At 36.4% G+C, this 26,142-nt stretch overlaps 1 protein-coding gene and 1 pseudogene across 1 annotated transcript in view; both read right to left on the reverse strand.

Moving 5' to 3' along the window:
* Window positions 1-5,444: 5,444 nt before the first annotated feature.
* On the reverse strand, window positions 5,445-6,943 carry LOC132670894 (lysophosphatidylcholine acyltransferase 2B-like; annotated as a pseudogene).
* Window positions 6,944-8,203: 1,260 nt separating this feature from the next.
* EPHX4 (epoxide hydrolase 4) overlaps window positions 8,204-26,142 on the reverse strand; it is a 47,641-nt gene continuing 29,702 nt past the window's right edge. Inside the window, exons 6-7 of the mRNA XM_078450605.2 lie at window positions 24,142-24,290; window positions 8,204-9,721 (exon numbers count right to left, since the gene is read on the reverse strand). Of these exons, the coding sequence (XP_078306731.1) occupies window positions 9,490-9,721; window positions 24,142-24,290 (381 nt within the window). The 3' untranslated portion in view covers window positions 8,204-9,489. The remainder of the gene's footprint in view (window positions 9,722-24,141; window positions 24,291-26,142) is intronic.

Raw genomic sequence — 26,142 nt, forward strand, 5'->3', positions numbered from 1 at the left:
TTCTTTATGTATTTTGGAGACTAACCCTTTATCAGATACATCATTTGCAAATATCTTCTCCCATTCCATCAGTTGCCTTTTAGTTTTATTGATTGTTTCCTTCATGGTGCAGATGCTTTTTATTTTGATGACATCTTTGTAGTTCATTTTTGCTTTTGTTTCCTCAGGAGACATATCTGGTAAGAAGTTGCTATAGCCAGTATAACCAAAGAGGTTACTACCTGTGTTCTCCTCTAGGATTGTGATGGTTTCCTGTCTTATATTTATGTTTTTAATCCATTCTGAATTTATTTTTCTCTATGGTGTAAGAAAGTGGTCCAGTTTCATTCTTTTGCATGTTGCTGACCAGTTTTCCCAACACCATTTGTTGAAGAGGCTGTCTTTTTTTTTCCCATTGAATAGTCTTTTCCTGCTTTGTCGAGATTAGCTGACCATATAGTTTGGGTTCATTTCTGGGTTTTCCATTCTGTTCTCTTGGTCTATATGTCTTTTTTGTGCTAGTACCATACTGTCTTGATGGCTACAGCTTTGTAATACAGCTTGAAGTCTGGAATTGTGATGCCTCTAGCTTTGCTTTTCATTTTCAAGATTTCTTTTGCTGTTCGGGGTCTTTTGTGGACCCATATGAATTTTAGGATTGTTTGTTCTATCTCTGTGAAAAATGCTGGTGTAATTTTGATAGGGATTGCATTAAATGTGTAGATTGCTTTGGGTAGTATAGACATTTTAACAAGATTTGTTCTTCCAATCTATGAGCATGGAATGTTTTTCCATTTCTTTGTGTCATCTTCAATTTCTTTCATAAGCGTTTTATAGTTTTCAGAGTACAGAACTTTTACCTTTTTGGTTCAGTTTATTTCTAGGTATCTTATGGGTTTTGGTGCAATTGTAAATGGGATAGATGCCTTGATTTCTCTTTCTGATACCTCATTATTGATGTATAGAAATCCAAAAGATTTGGGGCACCTGGGTGGCTCAGTCGGTTAAGCACCCAACTCTTGATCTCGGCTCAGGATTTGTGAGTTTGGGCCCTACATCAGGCCCTGTGCTGATAGTATAGAGCCTGCTTGGAATTCTCTCTCCTCTCTCTGCCCCTACCCAACTCATGTTCACTTGCTCGCTCTCTCCTTCTCTCTCTCTCTCTCAAAATATAAATAAATAAACATTTAAAAAAATAAGTGCAACAGATTTCTCTGTGTTGATTTTGCATTCTGTGACTTTACTGAATTTGTGGATCAGTTCTAGAAATTTTTTGGTGGAATCTTTTGGGTTTTCTATATAGAGTATCATGTCATCTGCAAACGGTGAAAGTTTGACTTCTTCCTTGCTGGTTTGGATGCCTTTTACTTCTTTTTGTTATCTGATTGCTGAGGCTAGGGTTTATGTTGAGGTATGTTCCCTTTATCCCTACTATGTAGAAGGTTTTTATTATGAATGAATGTTGTACTTTGTCAGATGCTTTTTCTGCATCTATTGAGAGGATCATATGGTTCTTATCCTTTCTTTTTACTAATGTGGTGTATCAAATTAATTGATTTGAGAATATTAAACCACCTTGCAGACCAGGAATAAATCCCACTTGATCATGGTGAATGATTCTTTGTGCTGTTGGATTCAATTTGCCAGTATTTTGTTGAGAATTTTTGCATCCATGTTCATCAGGGATATTGGTCTGTAGTTCTCTTTTTAGTTTGAGTCTTTGTCTTGTTTTGGAATCTGGGTAATGCTGGGCTCATAGAACAAGTTTGGAAGTTTTCTTTCTATTTCTATTTTTTTGGAACAAACTGAGAACAAACTCCCAAACAATACTTTAAATGTTTGGGAGAATTCCTCTGTGAAGCCATTTAGCCCTGGACTTTTGTTTTTAGGAGATTTTTCATTACTGATTCAATTTCTTTGCATCCACCTGGGTGGCTCCATCGGTTAAGCATCCAACTCTTGATTATGGCTCAGGTCATGATCTCATGATTCATGGGTTCAAGCCCTGTGTTGGGCTCTGTGCTGACAGTGCAGAGCCTGCTTGGGTTCTCTCTCTCTCTCTTTCTGTCTCTCTGTCTCTCTCTCCTTCTCTACCCCTTCCCTGCTCACATTCTCTCTCTCTCTCTTTCTCAAAATGATTAAACACATAAATAAATAAATAAATAAATAAATAAATAAATAAATAAATAAATAAAACATTAGTCTCTTGGGGCTCCTGGGTGGCTCAGTGAGTTAAGCGTCTGACTTCAACTCAGGTCATGATCTCATGGTTTGTGGGTTTGACCCCCATGTTGGACTCTATGCTGACAGCTCAGAGCCTGGAGCCTGCTTCAGATTCTGTGTCTTCCTCTCTCTCTGTCCCTCCCCCACTCATTCTCTCTCTCTCTGTCAAAAAGTGAATAAACATTACAAAAAATAAAAAAAATAAAATGAGTCTCTCATGGGCAGCATATAGATGGGTCTTGTTTTTTTGTCCATTCTAATATCCTATGTCTTTTGATTGGAGCATTTAGTCCATTTACATTCAGAGTAATTATTGGTAGATATGTATTTAGTGCCATTTTATTGCTTGTTTTGTCATTGTTTCTGGAGATTTTCTCTGTTCCTTTCTAGTTTTTGTCACTTTTGGTCTTTCTATCCCACTCAAAGCATCCCCTTAGATATGTCTTGCAGGGATGGTTTAGTGGTCACAAACTCCTTTAATTTTTGTTTGTGTGGGAAACTCTTTTTTTTTTTTAATGTTTATTTATTTTCAAGAGAGGGAGACAGAGAGCAAGCAGGGGAGGGGCAGAAAGAGAGGGAGATACAGGATCCAAAGGAGGCTTCAGGCTCCGAGCTGTCAGCACAGAGCTTGACGTGGGGCTTGAACTCACAAACCGTGAGATCATGACCTGAGCTGAAGTCAGATGCTTAACTGACTGAGCCATCCAGGCACCCTGGGAAACTCTTTATCTCTCCTTCTATTCTGAATGATAGACTTGCTGGATAGAATATTCTTGGCTGATGATTATTTTTCCATTCAGCATTTTGAATATATCTATGCTACTCCCTTCTGGCTTGCCAAGTTTCTGTAGAGAGATCTGCAACTAGCTTTACTGGTCTTCCTTTGTAAGTTAGGGACTTCTTTTATCTTGCTGCTATTAGGATTTTTTCTTTATCCCTATATTTTGAAATTTTAACTGCAGTATGTCTTGTTGCCCTGCTTTTGCTGATTTTGATGGGAGTTCTCTGTGCCTCCTGGAAATTAGATGTCTGTTTCCTTCCCCAGATTAGGGAAATTTTCACCTATTATTTCCTCAAGTAAACCTTCTGCCCCCTTTTCTCTCTCTTCTTCTGGGACTCCTATAATACAAATGTTATTATGTTTGATGGAGTCACTGAGTTCCTTAACTCTACTCTCATGACCCATAATTCTTCTTTCTCTCTTTTGTTCAGCTTCATTAGTTTCCATTATTCTATCTTCTATATCACTTATTCATTCCTCTGCTTCTTTCATCCTTATGGTCATTACATCCAATCTGTTTCAAATCTCCCTTATTATATTTTTCATTTCTGATTTTTTTAACTCTTTTATCTCTGTGGTAAGAGTGTCCCTTATGTCTTCCATGCTTTCCCAAGCCCAGCAAGTATCCTTATGATTGTTGCTTTAATTCTCTCTCAGGCATATTACTTATATCTGTTTCGATTAGATCCCTGGCTATGACTTGTTCTTTCTTTTGAGATAAATTTCTCCATCTTGGCATTTTGTCAATGTCCGTATCTTTTTCTGTGAGTTAGAAAAGCCTATTATACTTCCTGCTCCAGAAAGTAATGGCTTTATGAAGAAGAGGTCATATAGTGTCCAGGTCCTGGCACTTCAGGGAGTGTTTCTGGTGTGTGCTGTGTGCACTCTGCTGCTGTGTTTTGGCTGCTTTATCCCTCAAGTCAGTCATCTGCAAATGGCAGCATTTGGACCTTAGCAGAGTGTAGTGTATTTTAACTAGGTGTACTCTGGTCTGCTTGTTAAATAAGACCTTGTGTGGGGGGGGGGGCGTGGGGGGTGTGGGTTGTGCTGGTCTTGTAGGAAAGAGGCCCACTGTGCTGGTCCTTGGCACACCTGACCAAGAAAAGTAGCACCAGCAGAGTGCAGGGTGGTGGGACTTAGTATAAGTAGGTTAGGCAGCCACTGTCAATGCTGTGCTGCTTACTGAAGTTGGTTTTATGCTGAGGGGTGGGGGAGGGAAATGGCACCAGCAGCTCCTTTGTCCCCAGAGAGGGGTCTCCGTGCTTGCTGCTCTTAGGGAAGCACCCCCCCAGAAGATCGAATAATTTTCCCTCACCCACCTCGGGCATTTTTCAGATCACTGTTTTCACACAATCTGTCTCTAGGTTGCTTGACTTCCTGGAGCAGTGCAGTGCCTTTTGGGCTCTATCCCAGCCAAGTCTGCTGACTTTTAAAACTCCAAACTTTAGGGAATTGCTGTGCAGAGGGTCTGCACTGGCCTTCTGTGGGAGGGTTTTGCCACTCTGGGATGGATACAGGTTTGACGGAGAAGGGCAGTCACAACAGAGCACAGGGGCAAGGGATTTGGAGCAAAACAGACTAAACAGCCAGTGTCTGGGTTAGGCACCTTCAGCAGGTGTTTCTGTGCCTATGCTGAGGGGAGGGGGAGGGAAATGGTGCCTGCCAGCTCTTTTGTCTTCAGAGAGGCAACTCTGCAAATGCCACCTCTCACAGATGTGTTCCAAGAAAAGCAAATAGTCTCTCTCCATGTGCTTAGGTGATCCTCACATCAGGGCCATCTGCCCCAGGATTGCTCACATGTCTTCTCTTCAGTAGGGCAGTGCCTTCAGGGCTCTATCCTAACCAACACCACCTGATCTCTAAAACTCCAGTCTTTGAGCCCCAAAGATTACAAAAACTCATGAAGATCAACTCCTCTTACTTTCCCAGCCAATGACTTTGTGGAAGTGCTCTCCTTGTGTGATCCCCTGTGTGCTCCACTCTCATTTGCCTTTCTCTGCGACCACAGCCCCCTCCCCTCTGTAGCACTCCTGATCCATTTCTCCCCTAAACCAGTCTCTGCACTTCCTACCTTCCTCAGTGTAGTGTCTTATCTCCCTCTAGTTGTGCAGTTTGTCCTGTCAGTTCTCAGGTTGATTTCTTGGCTATTCAGAATGATTTGATAGTTATGTAGGTGTGTTCAGGGGATGAGACAGGCCTAGGGTCCTCCTACTATGTTACCATCTTAGCTCCCCTTATGAATAGACCTCTTGTTCTCCACCTTCAGTCACATTAAAGCAAACGTATATTAAGCAACATAGGTACTATAAGATCTAATTGAAATATATATTTCTCAAGCATATTATACATAGCACAGTTAAGTGCTGAAAGTAAAAAACTATTGTGTTTTTCCTCAAAGGATAATTTTATTTCAATCATAGTTTCTCTCTGGAAGGTAACTTCACAATTTTCAGGGCTGACTTTAACATTTGAATACAGCAATTAAACCTACTTGATGTGATAATGAATATATATAGGCTGCGGAGAGGTCCAAGTATGAATTTAGTAACTTGTTATATTCTGGATGCTTCAGGCAAATTTCTTAAAGTTCTTGTATAATATGTATTTTGAATTCTGTCCAGCTATTTTCTGAAAGAGTCTGGAAACATCAAGATCTGGCACTCTAAAGGCTGCCCAAAGTATAGCAGCTAACTAACTCCTGCTGTGTTATGAAACCAACCTCATCAAGATCAAAAAGCTTAAATGACATTTGTAGAATCTTTTCAGTGTTGATAGGATTGCACAGGGCAGTCATTCCTATCACATATTCTCTGAATTCTATGCTACCATCATTATTCCTGTCAAAGGGGGCAAAAAGTTGTTCTAAGGGCTCTGAAATTAGGATTTTTAAATAATTTGCAAACTCTTCAAGTCCTATCTTCTCTCCCTTAGAGGCAACTGTAATTGCAGTATATTCATCCAGATGCTGATGAATATTACCCCAATCTCACTTCAATTTCTGGCTAATTTCTGTGAATTCCACCAAACTATCTTCCATGGGTAGTTAAAGGTTACCTGTGAAAATCATTAGTCTACAATCTTCATAACTATGGTCTGTCACAGACACTCAGAGCATTTGCCATGTTGATCCTCACTATATCAGCAAAAGGGATGTGTCTTTTTTTTTCTTGATTATTTTGTATATAAATAGGCATAAACACCACTTCTCCTCTGGTGAAGAGTTGACTCAAGGTCAATATATAGACCTAAACCTGTCTGTAGACCTGTAAACCCCTCCTAGATCTAGGTCACTGTGTCCAGTGTGTTTAGGTACCTAGGTAGCACTGGCTGCACAGGAACACCCAGAGAGAAGTCCCCTAGTTTAAAAGTGACCAGACAGGTACAATTGGTGCACACTCCTTCCAAGAAAATCAGGATCTGTGGCCACTTCCTTTCAGATGTGAATAGCTTCAGGATTTCATTCCATGTATTCTTCCTGGAACTGGGGTCCTATCAGGTTACAAGCAGAGGCTGTGTTGGCATTAGGAATTTTCCAGCCACTGGGGTCTGTGTGTTTTGACTTGCCTAGACCATCTAGGGTAACCCTGCCACCACACAGGCAATTGGATCAAAGAAAGTGGAGTGCAGCACTGTAACAAAGATGAGAGCCTCATCTCTGGTTGCATTTTCCCCTTTCACTTTAACCAGGAACCCCACTAAACAGAATGTTGCCTGAAACAAGAATTTGAGGACTGGTTGCACCTGCTTCTTCCCCCAACTCGTAGTAGTGTTGGCTGGTTGAGCAGAACCGCCCTTGGTGGAAAGTGTGGCCACTGGCCAGAGGCCATTGAAGAGGAAGGTGATGCAGGACTCACATCCCAGCACCAGCACAGTCCCAGTGAGGATAAGACAGGCCCAGCGCCACCAACTGAGGTGCCTCTGCCGCCTGAAGGGGTTGGCCACTGCAGGTGGATACAACATGCTCATCCCATGACTCACGGTGGACTCCCACACCTGCACCTCGAATTCCAAGCTTGGCTGAGCCCTGAGGCCAACTTCTCAGTGGTCTCAGGCTGTGGGTAGATTGGATCTGGGGGCAACCCTCAGAGCGCACTCCTTCCCCACATTCAAGTGCTCTTTCTGTTCACACATAATTAGAACTCTCAGATATAATGTGGGTTAATAGGAAATGAGGATGAATTACCTCTAAAATCAGAAAAGTTAAAAATGATAAATGGTGTAATAGAATCAAATCAAGAGTATAATCATTTTTGTTTTTTTTAAATGTTTTCCTTTTGACATATATGTTTAATAAATTATTTTCACATAATTTTTGACATTTATATTAAGGACATATTACATACCTACTAGGGATATGTTAATTTAAATAGATGAATATTAATTACAAGTTTTTCATTTAAATGCCATTACCACTAAAGTTTACTTACTGTGAGATGCTTTGGGAGCTAGTAAGTCAAATTCATTTACTCTCCCTACAAATTGATTTCTACAGAGACAGTAATATCACTTCATGCTAAGAGGTTTAACTGATGGCGCCCTTGAGCCTTTATATCTGTCACAAGCACTCTTCCACATGAATAGAAAATTAGAATATATCCATTATCATAGGCTGGAATTAGCCATGGCACATTTGATTCATATTCTTAACATGAGTCTACATGAACCAGTCAGCATTCCAAACTGACATTAAGTAACAACAACAAACCCTAAAATCACATTTGTCAGTAACAAGTTTTCAGTAAAATAAGTCAGGACTATTTTACTGGGTCAACATACACTGCCAATGAAGTCCTATTCCTCCCTTTGTTGCTGCCCTTCAGAAAGGATCAAGAGGAAAGCATAATCAAAGTTGGTGTGAACCAGGCTTTCTTCTATACCTTGTAAAATTTGCAACTCTGAAAGTGCTATATAGGATATTCCTATATTTGCTAATTACTAACATAACTTCCTTTTCCCAGGATTAAAAGTCAAATTGTAGGTTTCTGAGAAATGTTTCTATTTATTGGAGCACAGCAGGTTACCAATAAAACAGAAAGAGCAGTGTAGATACAGAGCCTGTTATCTTACTGGAAAGATTAGAGGCTTTATAACCAGATGAATCTAGGTCAGATTCTGGTTCCAACAGTTATGCTGTGGGCATTGGCCAACCTTGTTTTCACATCTATAAATTGGTAATACTCTGTACCTTGCAATGTTATTATGAGGCACAAGCACAATGTATACAGAAAATTGGGTTTTTATTAATATATACAAGTTGCTTAGGATACAATGATGAGAATTCTTAGAGACATTCCACTTTCTTCTGTCACTATCAGAACTACACTTAGGAAGACATTTTTTTCCACCATCTTAGTCTTGTTTAGGAACACAGTTGTAGTTTCTATGGAACCATAATTTGGCGATGTTACTGGTTGTCTCCCATGCTAAAGGAGAGCAACCCAAGAGAATGAGTAGTATTCCCTTGAGCTTGTATCATTCTCTATTTTGTAACTCTTCCCATTCTTATTTGTAATGTTTATTTCTACTCTTGAATCCTTGTTTAATTTAACTGCGTTGTGTGTATGCTTCTTTAAGGGAAAGTTCCATGTTACCATGCCATCTTTCTTTTATATTTCCCTCACGTGCCTAGCAATGTGTCACATATGTTATTTATTCATTAAGCAAATATGTGAGTGCCTACAATGGAGCCAGGCCCTTATTCTAGATGCTGGATATATGCCAGTTAATAGAACAGTAAAAAACTCTGCCTTGTGGAGCTTAGATTCTAGTGCACATAGGAAATACTGAATTCAATTCTGGTTGCCTTAATGGGGCAAAAGGACATTTTGATCCTTTGTCTAAATCTCTCACCAATTTAGCTGGAAGATTTAGACAAGTAATTTGTTGGATGTGCTTTTCTACTTTGCAATGTTTAATACATATGTATGTATACATGAGAATCTCTACATCACCTGTTATTAGTCTTTCCAGTATAAGTAGTATTATGGCCTGTTTTCAAAATGCATATTCTTCTGGTCATATTTGCCTTCAAACTAATAAATATACTATAAATCCAAGAGATTTGACAATAGAATTTTTTAATGGTTGAAAATAGTAAAAAGAACTTTTGAACAATAAAATGAAAATTTATATACCATTGCAGGTTTACCTTTTTTTTTTTAATATGGCATAGCTAATCTTTAATCTACATTTGTAAAAGGCACCAGATGTTAACAGGGCAAAGAATGCAAGAAACCAAAACTGAGCCATTTCCCCCAACTTCCTTTTTGTACTATTGCACACATTTTAAGGCAGCTGCTTTTCTGTGCAAAATTCAACAGAAGAAAATTGATATCATGTTACAAGTTCACACATTCTCAGATTTTTTTCAATATGATTTGTCAGGATACTTATGATAAAGCATATTAAAACAATTTTTTCCTAATAAGCTTAAAGAGGTTGATGAACAATTATTAAAAATTATTTAGAGATTTCATTACAGATCCCTCATAGAAGATATAGAAAAGTCAATCTTTTCTTCTTGTTTCTTCCTTCAGAAATGTCCATATCAATTTGTTCACTATGTCAGGTTGTTCTTGCTGAAGCCAGTGACTGACATCTGACAGTATAGTTAGCCTGAAATAATTTTTAACATAAATCTTTGTGACTTCAGCCATCTCAGCCTCCATAAATGCATCTTTTTCTCCCCACAGTAGGAGTGTTGGAGTGGTCACCATGTGATGTTTGAGAGGCAGGCAGCTATAAAAACAAAACACGTGGATTTGAGATTCATTGTAAAAATTAAAATAACATTTTTCCATTATATTCCTTTAGGCCATACATGCTCACAGGAAGCAATATTGTCACCAATGGGGTGAAATTTGGTTCTCGGGAGAGTGATAACAATATTACTTTCTTTATATATAGATCATGGTTATACACACAGTATATAAACAAATATTAAAATTTCATAGGGTGGGGAGCAATTGGGAAAAAAAACACATCTAAAATGGCTCCTTAAGGAGGTGATGATGAAAGAATGAATGGTTGAGAAACACTGCTTTAGGCAATCAATCTATACAATAAAAAATTTAAAAGGCTATTTAAGAAAGGGCTCAATAAAATTTTTAATTGGATGAGGCTAACAAAATTTATAATGAAGGATATAAATTAAGTATGAAATTCACCACTATGAGGAATAATTTGCTTTAAAAGGATACCAGAATTTTTGAGTGGTGTGATAAAAGAGTTTTAAATGATGTCACTTTAAATATATTCAAAATTGTTTTTTAGATAACATAATGCATTTTATATGAAATTGGAACTGAGAAGTCAGAAAATATATATGGACTGAGTTTTACCATTAAATAGTACTGTATTTATTTTGCAAGAAGATTTTATATATATATATATATATATATATATATATATATATATGAGAGAGAGAGAGAGAGAGGCAGAGGGAGAGAGAGAGAGAATCCCAAGTGGCATCCATGCCCAGTACAGAGCCCGACATGAGGCTTGATCCCCACAACTCTGTCACCATGATCTGAGCCAAAATCAATAGTCAGATGTTCAACTGACTGAGCCACCCAGGCACCCCAGAAGATTCTTTTTAAAACAACGTTTTATTGTTTATTTTCTTAAGTAAAGTATAAAGAATAAAATCATGCATAATTCCATCATTAAGAGATAACCTTTTGGCCATTTTCCATGCATACAGTTGAAACCATACTATAAATAAAATGCAATAAATATACACAATATATATACAGTATCCATATTCAAATTTCACATTGCATTATAACTTGAGAATTTTCTCATTTCATAATGTTTTATATCAAAAATAATTATAAAAGATACTATTTTATGGTATAATTACCCATAAATAACCCATAAATGACTATTCTCCTATAAATGAATATTTTTAGATTATATCATTAGTTAAAACAAGGGGATGATGTTTTAAGTGATGCTATAATGAGCATTCTGTGCCCAAATCTTTTTTGGCATTTTAGATAATTTCTTTCAGCTAGATCCCTAGAAGTGGAATTCCTGAGCTAAAGACTATAAATATTTTTAAAGCTTTTGACAGCTACTGCTACACTCTTTTTCAGAAAGGTGGGATGGTATTAATTACAATCCTGTTGACTAAGCATGAAAATGAATATCTTACTAGACACTCTGCAGCACTGACTTCCATTTTTGCTAGTTATCAAAAATCATGACTGTGGCTACTTGGGGTCAATAGGATGCTGCTTGAATGTGCAGGATATCACATATGTCCACTAAGGACTTAACTTTTGACTCTCATGCAGGTGGCCATTGTTTGGTTATAATGCTCCTAAAAATTAAATTCTTTGTGAATGGGTAAACTGATAGAAAATATATTCATTCTATGCATAATTTTGATACATGGATTGCTATACAAACTTGCAAGTCACTCAAATTCTAGGGCTCATAAAATATTCAAAAGTAAAACATTTTCTTTCTTTTTTTTTTTTAACATCTTAAAGTTTATTTATTTTGAGAGAGAGAGGGAGAGAGCAAGCACACATAAGGGTGGAGGGAGAGGCAGAGAGAGAATCTTTAAGCAGGCTCCACTCCTAGCACAGAGCCCGACTTGGGGCTCAATCCCAAGAAGTGTGAGATCATGACCTGAGCCCAAATCAGGAGTCAGAGGCTTAACCGACTTGAGCCACCCAGGCGCACCCGAAAGTAAAACAGTTTCTAACAGTTATCTGCATATTTAACAATATGTGAGCATGTCATAATTGAATCAGTAAGGTAAGAGGAGTTTTAAAAGACAGAAAGCAAAGAAAAATATAAATTCTTCACTCATATGTGAAATTTAAGAAACAAAACGAACAAAGGAAAAAGGAGACAAATCAAAACAAACAAACAAACAAACAAACAAACAAACTCTTAACTATAGAGAACAAACTGGTAGTTGCCAGAGGGGAGGTAGGTGGGGGATGGGTGAAATAGGTGAAAGGGATTAAGAGTGTACTTATTATGATGATCACTGAGTAATGTGTAGAATTGTTGAGTCACCATATTTTACACCTGAAACTAAAATAACACTGTATGGTAATTATGGTTGAATTAACAAAATAAACAAATAAATAAAATGAATTTTAAAATTTTAAAACTTTTTAGAAAAGAAAAAAAAATAAAGAAAAATATAAATTATTTACCAGATCAAATTGGACTTAAAAGGGAGAAGTTTCCAGAAAACTAAAAGAAGAGCACATTCTCTGGTCCTGAGGTTTCAAACTGCTAAACTTCACAGGAAATATGTTACATATAAAAGGAAGTATGTACAGCATGGTGACTATAGTTAGTAATACTCCATTGCATATTTAAAAGTTGCTGGGAGAGTAGATCTTAAAAATTCTCAACACACAAAAACTTTATAACTATGTATACAGAGTTTGACTTCTGGTGATTATCTCATAATATATACAAGTATCAAACCATTGTACACCTAAAATTAATGTAATGTTTTAGGTCAATTATACCTCAATATAAATAAAATAAATAAATAAAAAGCAAAACATCATTGTAGAAGAGTATGTTAAGCTGAAGAACTTATTGGGAAAACACTTGATAAAATATTTCTGATTAAAAGTGACTAATCTTAGTAAGTACAGAAGCAATTTGAAAAATCTGAAAACTGTTAACAGGTAGTAACAATTTCTGGTCTATACTGTTAATCATTCAACCTACCAAAATATATCTTAACATACCTATTTCAAATAAGTCTCATTTTACCATGTTACTCTTCCAAACTCTGAGTTATCAGCTGATGTGTAAGTATTAAGGCAGCAGTGTCCAGAATGTTATACATTCCATCCATTAGTTTTGTGTGTGGAAATATTTTATTACTATAAGAAGATAATGTGGAAAATAATCACACCCACACAATCACCACTAGCTTAAGAAGCCAAACATGGCAAACATGATAACATATTTCTGCTGACCTTTTTTGATACCATTTTTCTTCACCTCACCCTAAGGCAGTGGTTCCCGAAGTGTGGGCAACAGACTAGCAGCATCAACATCATCTGTGAACTTGGCAGAAATAACGCTTGGGACCCACCCCAGACTGACTGAATGGTAGGGTCCTGCCATCTGTTTTACATGCTATTGTAAAGAACTACTACCATAGGAGGAATGACTGGGTTGAATTTAGTTATTATCATCCCTGTGATGTTTTTCAACTTTTTTTTTCAACTTTTATTTTATGTTTTAAGATAACCTCTCCCCCATTTCTTAAGCCCTCCTGGATCCTTGTCCCACCCCTGAACGATGAGTGACAGTTGTTGGTGCAGAGTACTGGACTAGGTGGGTCTATCAAATAACACGTCCTTAGGGTGACAGATTTAATCTCTTTCTCCTCTCTCTCTACCAGATAACGGAAGGCAGTGACCTGAGAGGCAGAGAAAGTTGAGTTTGTTCTGCAAACTCTTCCACAAGTGAACTGATGTAAAGTTTAGACTAGCAATAGGGAATTAGCAAGACCATTCTCATATTAAGCCATAGTCTTCAATCTATCCTTAATCAGTAATGAAGGTGATGTTTTGGTTTTCATTTACTGACCCTTGTTTGATTTCTCAACTCGTTCAGAAATTAGTCAGGAAAAGGGGGTACTATTTGTCAGATATCCCCAAATACAGTACACAGATTTCTACAAACAATATATGGAGGTGTTTTGCATTTCTAGAACTCTATATAAATGGTATAGTACTGTACATATGCTTCCACACCTGTGCCTTAATAGTATATTTTTAAGATTATCTATTAATGATACATTTAGTTCTACTAAATTTTTACTCCTATATAGAATTTCACCTTATGATTATACCGTAATTAATCCATTTTCCTGTTAATGGCCATTTAAGGGGCGCCTGGGTAGCTCAGTTGGTTAAGTGTCTGACTTTGGCTCAAGTCATGATCTTACAGTTCGTGAGCTGGGCTCTGTGCTGACAGCTCTGAGCCTAGAGTCAGCTTTGGTTTCTTTGTCTCCCACTCCCTGCCCCTCCCCCACTCATAGGCTTGGGCGCACTCGCGCGCACCCCCACTCTGTCAAAAATAAATAAGCATTACAAAAATTAAAAATAAATAAAAATTTCCAATTATTTTGATAATTCAAATAATATTGAACTTATTCTTGTACATCCCCTTGTGCACATATGAAAGCGTTTTCTTACTGTATATTCCCCAAAACAGAATTGCTTCTTCAGAGAGTAAGCACATCTTCAACCTTAGTCAATACTGTCAGGTTGTTTTCCGAGCTGATTGTATGCTCCAAAGAAGCATGTAAGAATTCATTTTGCTCCATATCACTGCCAACACTTTTCTCAAAAGTTTAAATATTTTCAATAGAATGAGAGTGGAATACTTTTCACTTACCTGATGTGGTAGAGACTGCTCCCTAAAACCTCTTCCTTTCTACCACAATGATAGAAAATCTAGTTTTCTATCTGGGAAAATCTGGGACTACCCAGAATAAAGACTGCCTACATTTGCCAGAGTTCTTGCAGCAAGGTGAAGATATGAGAAACAATGTGTGCAACTTCTAAGTTGTGTACACTATGCCTTCCCCTCCCCTCTTCCCACTGACTGAAATGCAGCCATGGTGGTAAACCATCTTGGATCACACGAACAAGGGCGACACCCCAGGGATGGCAGAATAACAAGACATAAAGTGCCTAGGTCTCGGACCAAAGAGACAGTTTTGATGATTTCATGGAGCAAAGCCAACAAACCAACCTAGACTTTTACTTGTGAGAGAAATACATTTCTTTTTTTATGATACTATTATTTTAGGTCTCTATTACAAGTAGTGAAACCTATGTTCTATATCTGACTACTAGTAAGATTTGGCATCTTCAATGTTATTGACCATTAAATTCCTCTTCTGTGAATTGTCTTTTCATATATTTGCCCATTTTTTGATTGGGCTACCTTTTTATTGATTCGGAGGCATTCTTTATAAACTCTAGATATTGTTAGCACATGACTGTGTATTGCAAACAATGTTTCCCCATCTAAACTTGCCTCTCATTCTATGATATCATTTGATATATAAATGTTTTTATTTTCATGCAGTCAAATTTATCAGTCTTCTTCATAGTTTAAGCTGTTTATGTCTTATTTAAGAAATCTTTCCTACCTGAAGTTATGAAAGCATTTTCTTATCTTCCAAACATTTGAAAGTTTTGCTTATGTTTAGGTTTTTTACTTCCCTGAGGTTTATTTCTTGTTTAGTAAGAGATAGGGATCTAATTTCATTTTACTCTATATGGATATCTAATTGTTCCACCAACATGTATAGGATCTTTCACCACAGACTCAAAATGTTCTGTCATAGTAGGTTCCCATATGCGTGGTTCCATTTTTGGGCTTTCTTCTCTGTTTTGTTAGTCAATTTGTCTATCCCAGAGTCAATGCCATATTTTACTAATTTTATAGCCTCATTACAAGCCTTAATATTTAATAGGGTTAGTCATCCATCTATCCTTTCCTTTAAAACTATCTTGGCCATTCTCAGCCTTAGGCTCTTTCAAACAAATTTCAGAATCAGTTTTTCAAGTTTCAAAAAAGTTTCCTATAGTTTTGATTGAAATTGAATTAAATTAATAGTTTGTGAGAAATCAAGAACTTTATGATATTGAAGTTTTCCAATCATGAACATGATAAACCAGGGCTAATTTTCACTAGTTTATACCAGCATGTCTGTATGGATTGTTAAAATGTTAAAATACTTCTCTACTGATTAGTAAATATCTACTGCCCTGAGCCTGTATTCTTGACTACTTCCAATAAGTTTTGACTATCTATAAAGGTGATCTTTTGTTAGAGTCATTCCTATACACCTAATTTTGTTGTTGTTGCTATTGTAGGGGTACCTATTTTTTTTTAATGTTTATTTATTCTGTGAGAAAAAGAGAGAGAGAGAGGGAGGGGCACAGAGAGAGGGAGAGGGAGAATCCAAAGCAGGCTGTGCTGTCAGTGCAGAGCCCAATGCAGGGCTCAATTTTACGAACCATGAGATCATGATCTGAGCCGAAATCCAGAGTCAGACTGAGCCACCCAGGTGCCCTGGGGTATCTATTTTTAAAATACGTTTTCTAACTGTTCATTTATAAGATCATAATTTTTGTATATTGTATTTATGTATATCAACTTTGCTGAACTATTTTTGTTTAAATAACTTTTCTGTAGATTCTTTTTCTAGATTGTAACCATATTATCTATGAATTATCATGGCTTTGTTTGTTTCTTTCCTAATACTTACACTTTTCTTTTCTTTTTTTTTTTCTTATGTGGCTAAAACCTTCAAAACAGTGGTAAATAGAAGCAGTTATAGTTGGCAAGTTTATCTTTAGACTTTATTTTTAGATAAAATGCTTCTAGTGTTTCATCATAAAGTATGATGTTTGCTATAGGTTTCTAAGACCAAAGTTCCCTTCTGCTTTGTTGTCATAATGGAATCATACTGTGATTAATATAAAGATACTAACAGACACAGAGAATATCAAGTGTAATGGCAAAGGGAAAATAAATCCGCAAAGGTGATTTTAAAAGCAAGGGATAACATATCATTCTCTCAGATAGAGGAAAGACTTCCCAGATCCCCCAAAGTTTCCCATCCAGATACAGCTATTGGACAGTATCAAAAAGTATTTTCTGCTTTTAATGTGGGTTTTTTATCCTCTTGGTCCTGACTCCTGGAATATCTTTTTATGTGCCTGCCAGCTGTCCAGGTGCAAATAACCACTCCAAAACACTTTGAATACCTTATTTTTTGTCTCTCAGATAATTAAGTAAAGCAAAAGTCAATCTCCTACACTATCCCTTCAGGAGATTCAGGCTAAGTGGCCTAACTGAGCTCCACTCTTACATCCGCTATTCTAGTTCTAGATCACTAAGAACTGTTGCATAAATATGTGTTGAATATTATTAAATGCTCATTCTTTATTTGGATAATCATATTTTTCCTTTTAATCTGTTAATGTGGCTAATTAAAGTAATGAATTTTATTTTTTAAAGTAATGAATTTTAATGCTAACTTTGGCTTAATTTTTAATCTATGCTGGATTCAGGTCAAAAATATTTTATTTTAAATTTATGGATCTACATTTATAATGTAGTTTGAACTATAATTTTCCAGTTTTATACAATCTTTGTCTTCTTTTGGTATTAAAGTTATACCAGCTTCATAATGAGCTGAAGCCTATACCTTCTTTTTATAATGTCTAAAAGTGTCTATTAGAGTGGGAGTTCTGTGTTAGAACTTACACGTAAAGCCACTTCAGCCTATTTGTGTGGGTAGATGTGCTTTAAATTAATAATTCAATTTCTTTAATGGCTATGTCTATTTAGGTTTTCTAATTCTTCATGAGTTAGTTTTGGTTGCTATATTTTTCTAAAAAACTGCCCATTTTGTCAAAGTTCTTAAATTTGTTAACCTAAGTTTTATATTTTATCTCTGTTGTGTTTATAGCTATATCTATTTTCTACTTCCTAATATTGTTTATTCATGCTTTTTAAAAACCAATCTTGGCAGAAGTTTATATTAATAACCTTCAAAGAATCGGCTTTTGATTTTTTGATTCTATTGTGTCTTTGTTTTTGATTGCATTAATTTCTGCTTTTTATCTAATTTAAATTATTTTCCTTCCAATTTATTTTTTTTTTACATATTGTTCTTTTCCTAACTTCTCAAATTGTACTCTTAGGTCACTAATCTTCTTTTCTATCTTCTTTTCTAATATATGCATGGAAAACTGAATGTATTTCTTCCTACATATTATTTTAACTGTATTCCGCATTTTGATATTATTTTTTCTACGTTTTTACTAATTTCCATTATGATTTTTTTTAATGTCTCTTTATTTTGAGTGAGAGTGCACATGTGCACATGTGCAAGTGGGAAAGGGCAGAGAGAGAATCCCAAGCAGGCTCTGTGCTGTCAGCATGGAGCCCAATGCAGAGCAGATCTCACAAAGTGTGAGATCATGGCCTGAGCTGAAATCAAGAGTCAGACATTTAACCAACTGAGCCACCCAGGCACTCCTCCATTATGATCTTTTTTGATCCATGAGTAATTTTTTTAAAGTTTCTATTTAAATTCCAGTTAACACATAGTATTATATTATTTTCTGGTGTACAGTATAGTGATTCAGCTCTTCCATACAACACCTATGCCCATCACAAGTGTTCTCCTTAATCCCCATCATCTACTTCACCCAGCTCCCCACCCACCTCCCCTTGGGTAACCATCAGTTTGTTCTCTATAGTTAAGAATCTATTTCCTGGTTTGTCTCTCTCCCTATTTTTCCCCTTTGCTCATTTGTTTCTTAAGTTCTGCATATGAGTGAAATCATATGGTATTTGTCTTTCTCTGACTGACTTAATTCACTTAGCATTCTAGCTCCATTCACGTCGTGGCAAATGGTGAGATTTCATTCTTTTTTGGTTGAGTAATATTCCCTTGTATATATATACCACATCTTCTTTATCCACTCATCAATCAATGGACACTTGGGCTATTTCATAATTTGGCTACTGTAGATAATACTGCTATAAACATCAGGGCACATGTATCCCTTTGAATTAGTATTTTTGTATTCTTTGGGTAAATACCTGGATCATAGCCAAGAGTAATTTAGAAGTTTTTAAAATTTCTGAATATATGGAATTTTTTAGAAGTTTGTGTGATTGTTAATTTCTAATTGCATTATGTTCAGAGAACACATCCGTATGACACTGATCCCTTGGTATTGGTTAGGATTTACTCTCTATTCCAGTATGTAATCAACCTTTGTAAACATTTCTATGTGCTTAAAAATAGTATATATTTTCTAATTATTGGATGCAGGATACTAGATTTGTTCATCAGATCAAAGATGTTAATTGGGTTCAAATCTTTCACATTTTTATTATTATTTTTTCCCTGCTTGACTAATTTTTGAGAGAGGTGGGTTAAAATCTCTAATAGTGATTATGGATTTGTCATTTTCCCTTGTGTCAGTTTTGCTTTATTATTTGGTGCTTTGTTATAAGTTTAGACTTAATTATCTTTTTGCAGGTTAGATCCTATAACTAATCTAATTCCTAGTTCATTCATTCTGGTGAATGACTTAACTCCAAATTTTGGAGAGTCCTTGGATGAGTCTATGGTCCTGGGAAGGGTGATAAATGACAGTGATTTCCATACCTGAGTATATGTACTATACCTTATGTATAGTCATTATATATCGTATAACCATTTTTAATTATATACTTGGGCTCGATTACCCTAACATAAAGAAGCATTAGAGGGAGTCAAGTGACCTTCCAGAAGATTCCATATGACCTTGACCTGACTAGATTTAACCTATAGCAATCTAGTTTAAAACTTTCACCTTTATATAAAATTGTAAGTTTTGACCTTCACAGGTCTGCTTTTTTTCTCTTTCTCTCTCCATGCTAATTAGCAGGATTCTAGAGCTTACTCTTGAGAATGCAGATCCTCTAATGAACAAATATTCGTAAAATAACTTGAGAAACATCAGAATATTTTCCTCTTTTTCCTTGTAGCTAATTGTTTTGTATCACAAAGCTAGATTTTTGATAAACGGGTAAATCAAGAACATTTAACAACTATTATTTTTATCTGCTGTTCAAAATTTAAGCTTGTATGAAAATATATTGTTCTATTTTCTCTTATAATTCTCTTTACAAATGTTGTTTGTAAAAAACAAACAACAAATGACAAAACATGGACTTGAGACAATGTTGCTATATCCTATGAGATGTAACCTGCAGCCTCTGCAATGTCAATCATTGCCTTGCTTGATAAATGGGTACCTACAAATACCTTTTAAATTAACATCTGTTTTATCGATGATATTTACATTTATATTTGTAAATTTTTTGTTGTTATTGTTAGTCAGAAAAAGGTTTCGGTTTACCTCTTCTCCACTCATTCATATAATCTCTTGACTGCCCTTGGATTTTGTATTCAAATAATTTGATTTTGTTTTATTTAAAATAACACCTTTGGGGCACCTGGGTAGGCACAGTTGATTAAGTATTCTACTCTTGATTTTGGCTTAGGTCATGATCTCATGGTCATGAGATCAAGCTCCACTTCAGGCTCCATGCTGAGCATAGAGCCTGCTGGGGGTTCTCTCTCTCTCCCTTTCTCTCTGCCCCTCTCCCACCCACACACACTCTCTCTCCAAAATAAATAAACATTAAAAAATAAAATAAAATAAAATAAAATAAAATAACAATTTCTTTAGGTGCACCTGGCTGGCTCAGTCAGTGGAACATGCAACTTTTGATCTTGGCATTGTAAGTTCAAACCCCATGTTGGATGTAAAGATTACTTAAAAATAAAATCAATTAATCAACCAATAAAACACCCACTATAACTTTTTTCTACCTTCCTACTATCAACCTTTTATGTCCTTATGCTTTGTGACTCAATCCAATCTGATATTTTATTTTTTAACTGGAAAGTTTAATACATTCATATTTATTGTGCTTACTGACATATTTAAATTGATTTTGACCTCTTATTTTGTGCTATTGACTGTACTTTGCTTCCCTTTTCTCTTTCCTGCCTTCTTTTGAATTGATAGTTATCTTGTCACCCTCTACTGGTTTGAAAATAATACATTCTATTTGCATTATTTTATTTTACTAGAAAAAAATTCTTAGCATCTATATATATGTATGTGTATCTAATTCTATCTATCACCTATCTATATAATTTTTTTGGTTTGAGAGAAAGAGAGAGAGCACAAGTGGGGGAGAGTGAGAGAGTGAGAGAGAGAGAGAGAGAGAGAGGGAGAGAGAATCCCAAGCAGGCTCTATGCTGTCAGCATAGAGCTTAATGTGGGGCTTGAACTCACAAACCATGAACCAAAGTCAGATGCTTAACCAACTGAGCCACCCAGGCACCCCAATATATGATTTCTAATTTTACCCTCTATGTCAAATATAACGTTTTATATTTTCACTTCTTTATCTCTCTAAGCTATATTCTAAGTAATTTTTTCAGAGCTATCTTCTAATTCATAATTCTTTTTAGCTTGTCTGATCTGCTATTTAACTCACTTATGGAATTTTAGATTTCAATAGCCATATTTTTCATTTCCAGAAGTTCTTTTGTTCTTTTTCAGCCTTTTCCAGTCTGTCTTGATATTTCCTTATTCTTTTCTCATAATTTTTATTCTTTCACATATCTAATGATTTAAACATACTTTATAATCTCTGTTGTAGTATTTGAAATTTGTAAGAGTTCTACTGCAACTGTATTCTGACTCATTAATGGTGGATTAGTATTTTTTGTAATTTGGATTATGAACTCATCTTCAGGGGACTCTACCTGTGGGAATATTGTAAGTCTGAGTTGAGATGTATCCTCCAGAGAAATTCTGTCTTTGTTTCTACCAGGCTTGCTTGGAAGTGTTACCAGCTTATGATGACATTGAAATATATTTCCCTGAGATTCTAGTGTTATGGAGGTAGCATATATTCAAGGCTCTAAACCTTTTCAAGGCAGGCTGTGGTTGCTAATTCCCAAGGAAAATCTTTTTCTCCTGTCTAGAGTCCAAACCTGAACAGACAAATCTCCATATCTTGTCTTTCATTCTATACTTTCTCCCTAGACAATATACTCTGAGCAAAAGCTTCGTTTGTGTATATCAGCGACACCAAGATTTTACATAACTTCATCACAGATTCTCTCCTTTGAATTCCAAACCCTTGTATCTATCTGCCTATTTGAATATTTAAGACACCACATCAAACTCAACTAGTTTAAGGTCAATAAAGTTTATGACCTTCTCCTCAAAACCAGTTCTCTTCTAGTGTTTTCTGCCTCAGTGACTGGCATGAGCTGTATCCATATAGCTGTTCAAGCCAAAAATTCAGGAGCCATCCTTGATACCCCTCTTCTTCTCATTCCTTCCCTGACCCTCCACCCCCGCCCATCTAACCCATCACCAATCCCTGTCAATTTTCCTCTTAAATATCTCTTAAATCTACCCATTCTCCCCATCTCCACTGCCTTCAGGCTATTTCAGGCTACCATCATCTTTAGCCTGGACCACTGCAGTTTCCTCACATTGAATGAATGTATACAAATACAGATTAGATTGTTACTCTTTCCTGCTTGAAATGCTCATTTACTAGCTTTACATTCATGGGTCTTAAGTACTTAATATGGTCTACATGGCTCTGTAAGACCAGCCACTGCCTTCTCTTGGACCCATTCTCATTTTATTTTCTTTTTCTGTGCTCTAGCTACAATGGCCTTCACTGTATTATTTAAAACCACAACTCTCTTATCTTCCCACACTGCTTTGGTACATGCTGTTTCCTTTTCCTGAAATGCCAATCCCTCTGACCCCAACTTTATTCAGTCAATATGTAACTCATCCTCTATTTCTCTGTTCAAACATCATTTGCTCAGTTCTCATCCCTTTCTATCATGGTCTTTGTTTGTTTATAACTGTATATTCATTACTGGGGTTATACAGTTGATGTCTGTTTTCCCCACTTGGCTAGTGATCAGGGACCTTTGTCTCATTTTGTTCAATACTATATCCTGAGTGTTGGCATAGACTAGAACATACAAAGTGCTTAATATGTATTTCTTGAATGAATAATAATCATTAAAAATATGATTACAAACATACATCTATTCACAATAATCCAAAGGTAAATAAGAAGTGGATATAGTTATGGATAAAACAAGTGACAACTGTAGGGGGATTCCATTATATTCTTCTCTCTACTTTTCCAAATGTTTAAAGTTTTCCCTAGAAAAAGACTATGTAACTTACAAAATGAACACTTTTGAGTCTTTGGATAAACTGTGAACTTAATCTTAAAAATAAAATATTGACGGGGCTCCTGAGTGGTTCAGCCAGTTAAGCATCCAACTCTTGGTTTCAGCTCAGGTCATGATCTCATGGTTTGTGAGATTGAGCCCTACATTGGGCTCTGCACTGACAGCTCGGAGCCTGCTTGGGATTCTCTCTCTCTCCCTCTCTGCTCCTCCCCTGCCTGTGGTCTCTCTCTCAAAACAAGCAAATAAGCTAAAAAAATAATAATAAAATATTGGCTGTTGTTTATAATGTTGCTATAAACATCAGGGTGCATGTATCCCTTCAAATTAGTATTTTTGTATCCTTTGGGAAAATACCTAATAGAGCAATTGGTGGATTGTAAAGTGGTTCTATTTTTAACTTTCTGAGGAAACTCCATACTGTTTTCCAGAGTGGCTGCACCAAGTTTTCATTCCTACCAACAGTGTAAGAGGGTTCCCCTTTCTGCACATCCTCACCAACACCTGTTATTAATTTCAACAATAGCCAAATTATGGAAAGAACTGAAACAGTGACTGAACATTCAAACGTTGACTGTTGAATGGATAAAGATGTGGTATATATACATACAATGGAATATTACTCAGCCATAAAAAAGAACAAAATCTTGCCATTTGCAACAATGTGGCTGGAGCTCGAGAGTATTAAGCTAAGCAAAATCAGTCATAGAAAAACAAATGTCATCTGATTTCACTCATATGTGGAATTTAAGAAACAAAACAAATGAACTTAGAGGGGGAGAAAAGAGAGCCAAACCAAGAAACAGATGCTTAACTACAGAGAACAAACTGAGGGTTACTGGGGGGAAGGTGTGTGGGGGAATGGGTTAAATAGGTGATGGGTATTTAGAAGGGTACTTATGATGAGCACTGGGTGTTGTATGTAAGTGATGAATCACTAAATTCTACACCTGAATCTAATATTGCACTATATGTTAACTAGCTAGAATTTTTTTAATGTTTATTTATTTTGAGAGAGACAGAGAGGGTGTGTGCACATGTGTATACAAGCATGCAACTGAGGGAAGAGGCAGAGAAAGACTAGAAAGAGGACTGAGAGAATCCCAACCAGCATGGACAGCACAGAGCCTGATGCGGGGTTCAATCCCACAAACCCTGAGATCATGACCTGAGCTGAAATCAAGAGTCGAAGGCTTAACCAACTGAGCCACCCAGGTGCCCCTAAATAGCTGGAATTAAGTAATATTTGGGAAAAATAAATAAATAAAATATTGGCTCTTTAGGGAATGAATATTTTATTTAACTAAAAAGAAATTATACTGACCTGAAGATATTTCGGTAATGGTTAATTGGACCATTTAATGCTCCAGGCTGGGAGAAGACATAAATATAAGCCTCAAGATCTTCTGTTGTTAATCGACATCCTTTTCTTCCAATACCAGTGCTGTGACTGGTAAACAGATGTTTCAAAGCCTAATTTAAGTGAAAAGAAAATAATTACAACTTTTTAGTTACCTAACAATAAACCTTTGGCTTTTGAAAGAGAATGATGGTTAGTGTCAGTGACAACTTCCCATTTCTGCTCTAGCCAGGTAGGAGACCTGTTTATACACTATATACATTTTTGCTTTCCTGGCTTTACTTTTGGTATTCTTCCCTTCTAATACCCCATGTACACTTTACGCTTATGAAAAGCAACCTATGTTCTTGGTGCCTATTCACATTCTATAAGGCTAAGTTCAGATACCAATGCTACCCTAAAGTCTTCCCTAATATTCTAGCTAATAGTAGTTTATCTGTTTACTGACAATCTACTCCCCCAACAATTGTTTGAACTTTTTTGGACTATAATCCAGAGTAACAAACACATTATATGTCATGATCCAGTTCAGACTCATACACATACTTTTCTGAAACAAAAGTTTAAAGAAATATCTCTTGAGGTCCTGAGTGGCTAGGTCGGTTTAGGATCCAACTTTGGCTTAGGTCGTGATGTCACAGTTTGGGGGTTTGAGCCCCACATTGGGCTCTGTGCTGACAGCTCAGAATCTGGAGCCTGCTTCGGATTCTGTGTCTCCCTCTCTCTCTCTGCCCCTCTCCTGCTTGTGCTGTCTCTCAAAACTAAATAAACGTTAAAAATTTTTAAAAAAAGAAAAAAGAAAACAGGATTTAAAAGTAGAATCTAGAGGGGTGCTTGGGTGATTCAGTCAGTTAAGTGTCTGACTTTGGCTCAGGTCATGATCTCATGGTTCATGAGTTTGAGCCCCGAGTCTGTGCTGACAGCTCAGAGCCTGGAGCCTGCTTGGGATTCTGTGTCTCCCTCTCTCTCTGCCCCTTGCCCACGCACCCTCTGTCTCTCCTTCTCTCAAAAATAAAAAACATGAAAAAAAATTTTTAAAGAAATATCCCTTACTCTTATTATAGTGTGTACTGATAGTTTCAATTCACTTCTGTTCTACTTTATTTTTTAAAAAATTCAAATTCAAGCCACTAAACTGATTTCGTGACTCATTAATGGGTCCCCACCCACAACTGAAAAACACTGCTCTATACTATTGTTTCTCAACGTGTAGATCTAAATCACCTGCATCAGAATCATTAGGATTCTTGTTTAAAATGCAGATCCCTGGGAGCGACTGGGTGGCTCAGTCGGTTAAGCGTCAGGACTTTTGCTCAGGTCATGATAACCTAATTCGTAGTTTGAGACCCACAGCAGGCTCTCTTCTCTGCTCTCAGCACAGAGTCTGCTTAAGAACCTCTGTCTGTCTGTCTCTCTCTCTTTCTGCCCCCCCACTCTCTCCCCCACTCTCTCTCTCTCTCAAAAATAAACATTAAAAAATAAAATGCAGATCCCCGAACCCCCAAACACATCTGCAAAAATATGAAATGATTTATGCAAAAGGTGATTAATTGAAACATTATTTCCAGTAGCAAAAGACAGGAAATAAAAAATGTCCATCAGTGGGGCATTAGTTGAATAAACTATGATATAGCCACACAAGGGTGTATTATGCATTCTAACTACTCCAAGAGAAGATGGAGATGATTATGTGCTAATATAGAGTAGCTGCCCCCATGACATATCTTTAAGTGGGGGAAAAAATAGAAAGGGTGGAAAACAGTGTTTATAGTATGTTACCACCTTTTGTGTAAGAAGGAGTAGACAAATATATACACATGTCCTTATATTTTCAAAAAGAAACAATAAAAAAAAATGAAACAAAAATTAACCAGAATAGTTTCTGTGGAAGAGGGAGGAAATAAGATGGTAGGAAACAGAGGCCTAAGCAAGACCTCTCTGTGCCTTGTATTAGAGTTTTGACTT

Source organism: Panthera onca, chromosome C1 (assembly GCF_046562875.1).
Source record: "Panthera onca isolate mPanOnc1 chromosome C1, mPanOnc1 haplotype 2, whole genome shotgun sequence".
NCBI lineage: Eukaryota > Metazoa > Chordata > Mammalia > Carnivora > Felidae > Panthera > Panthera onca.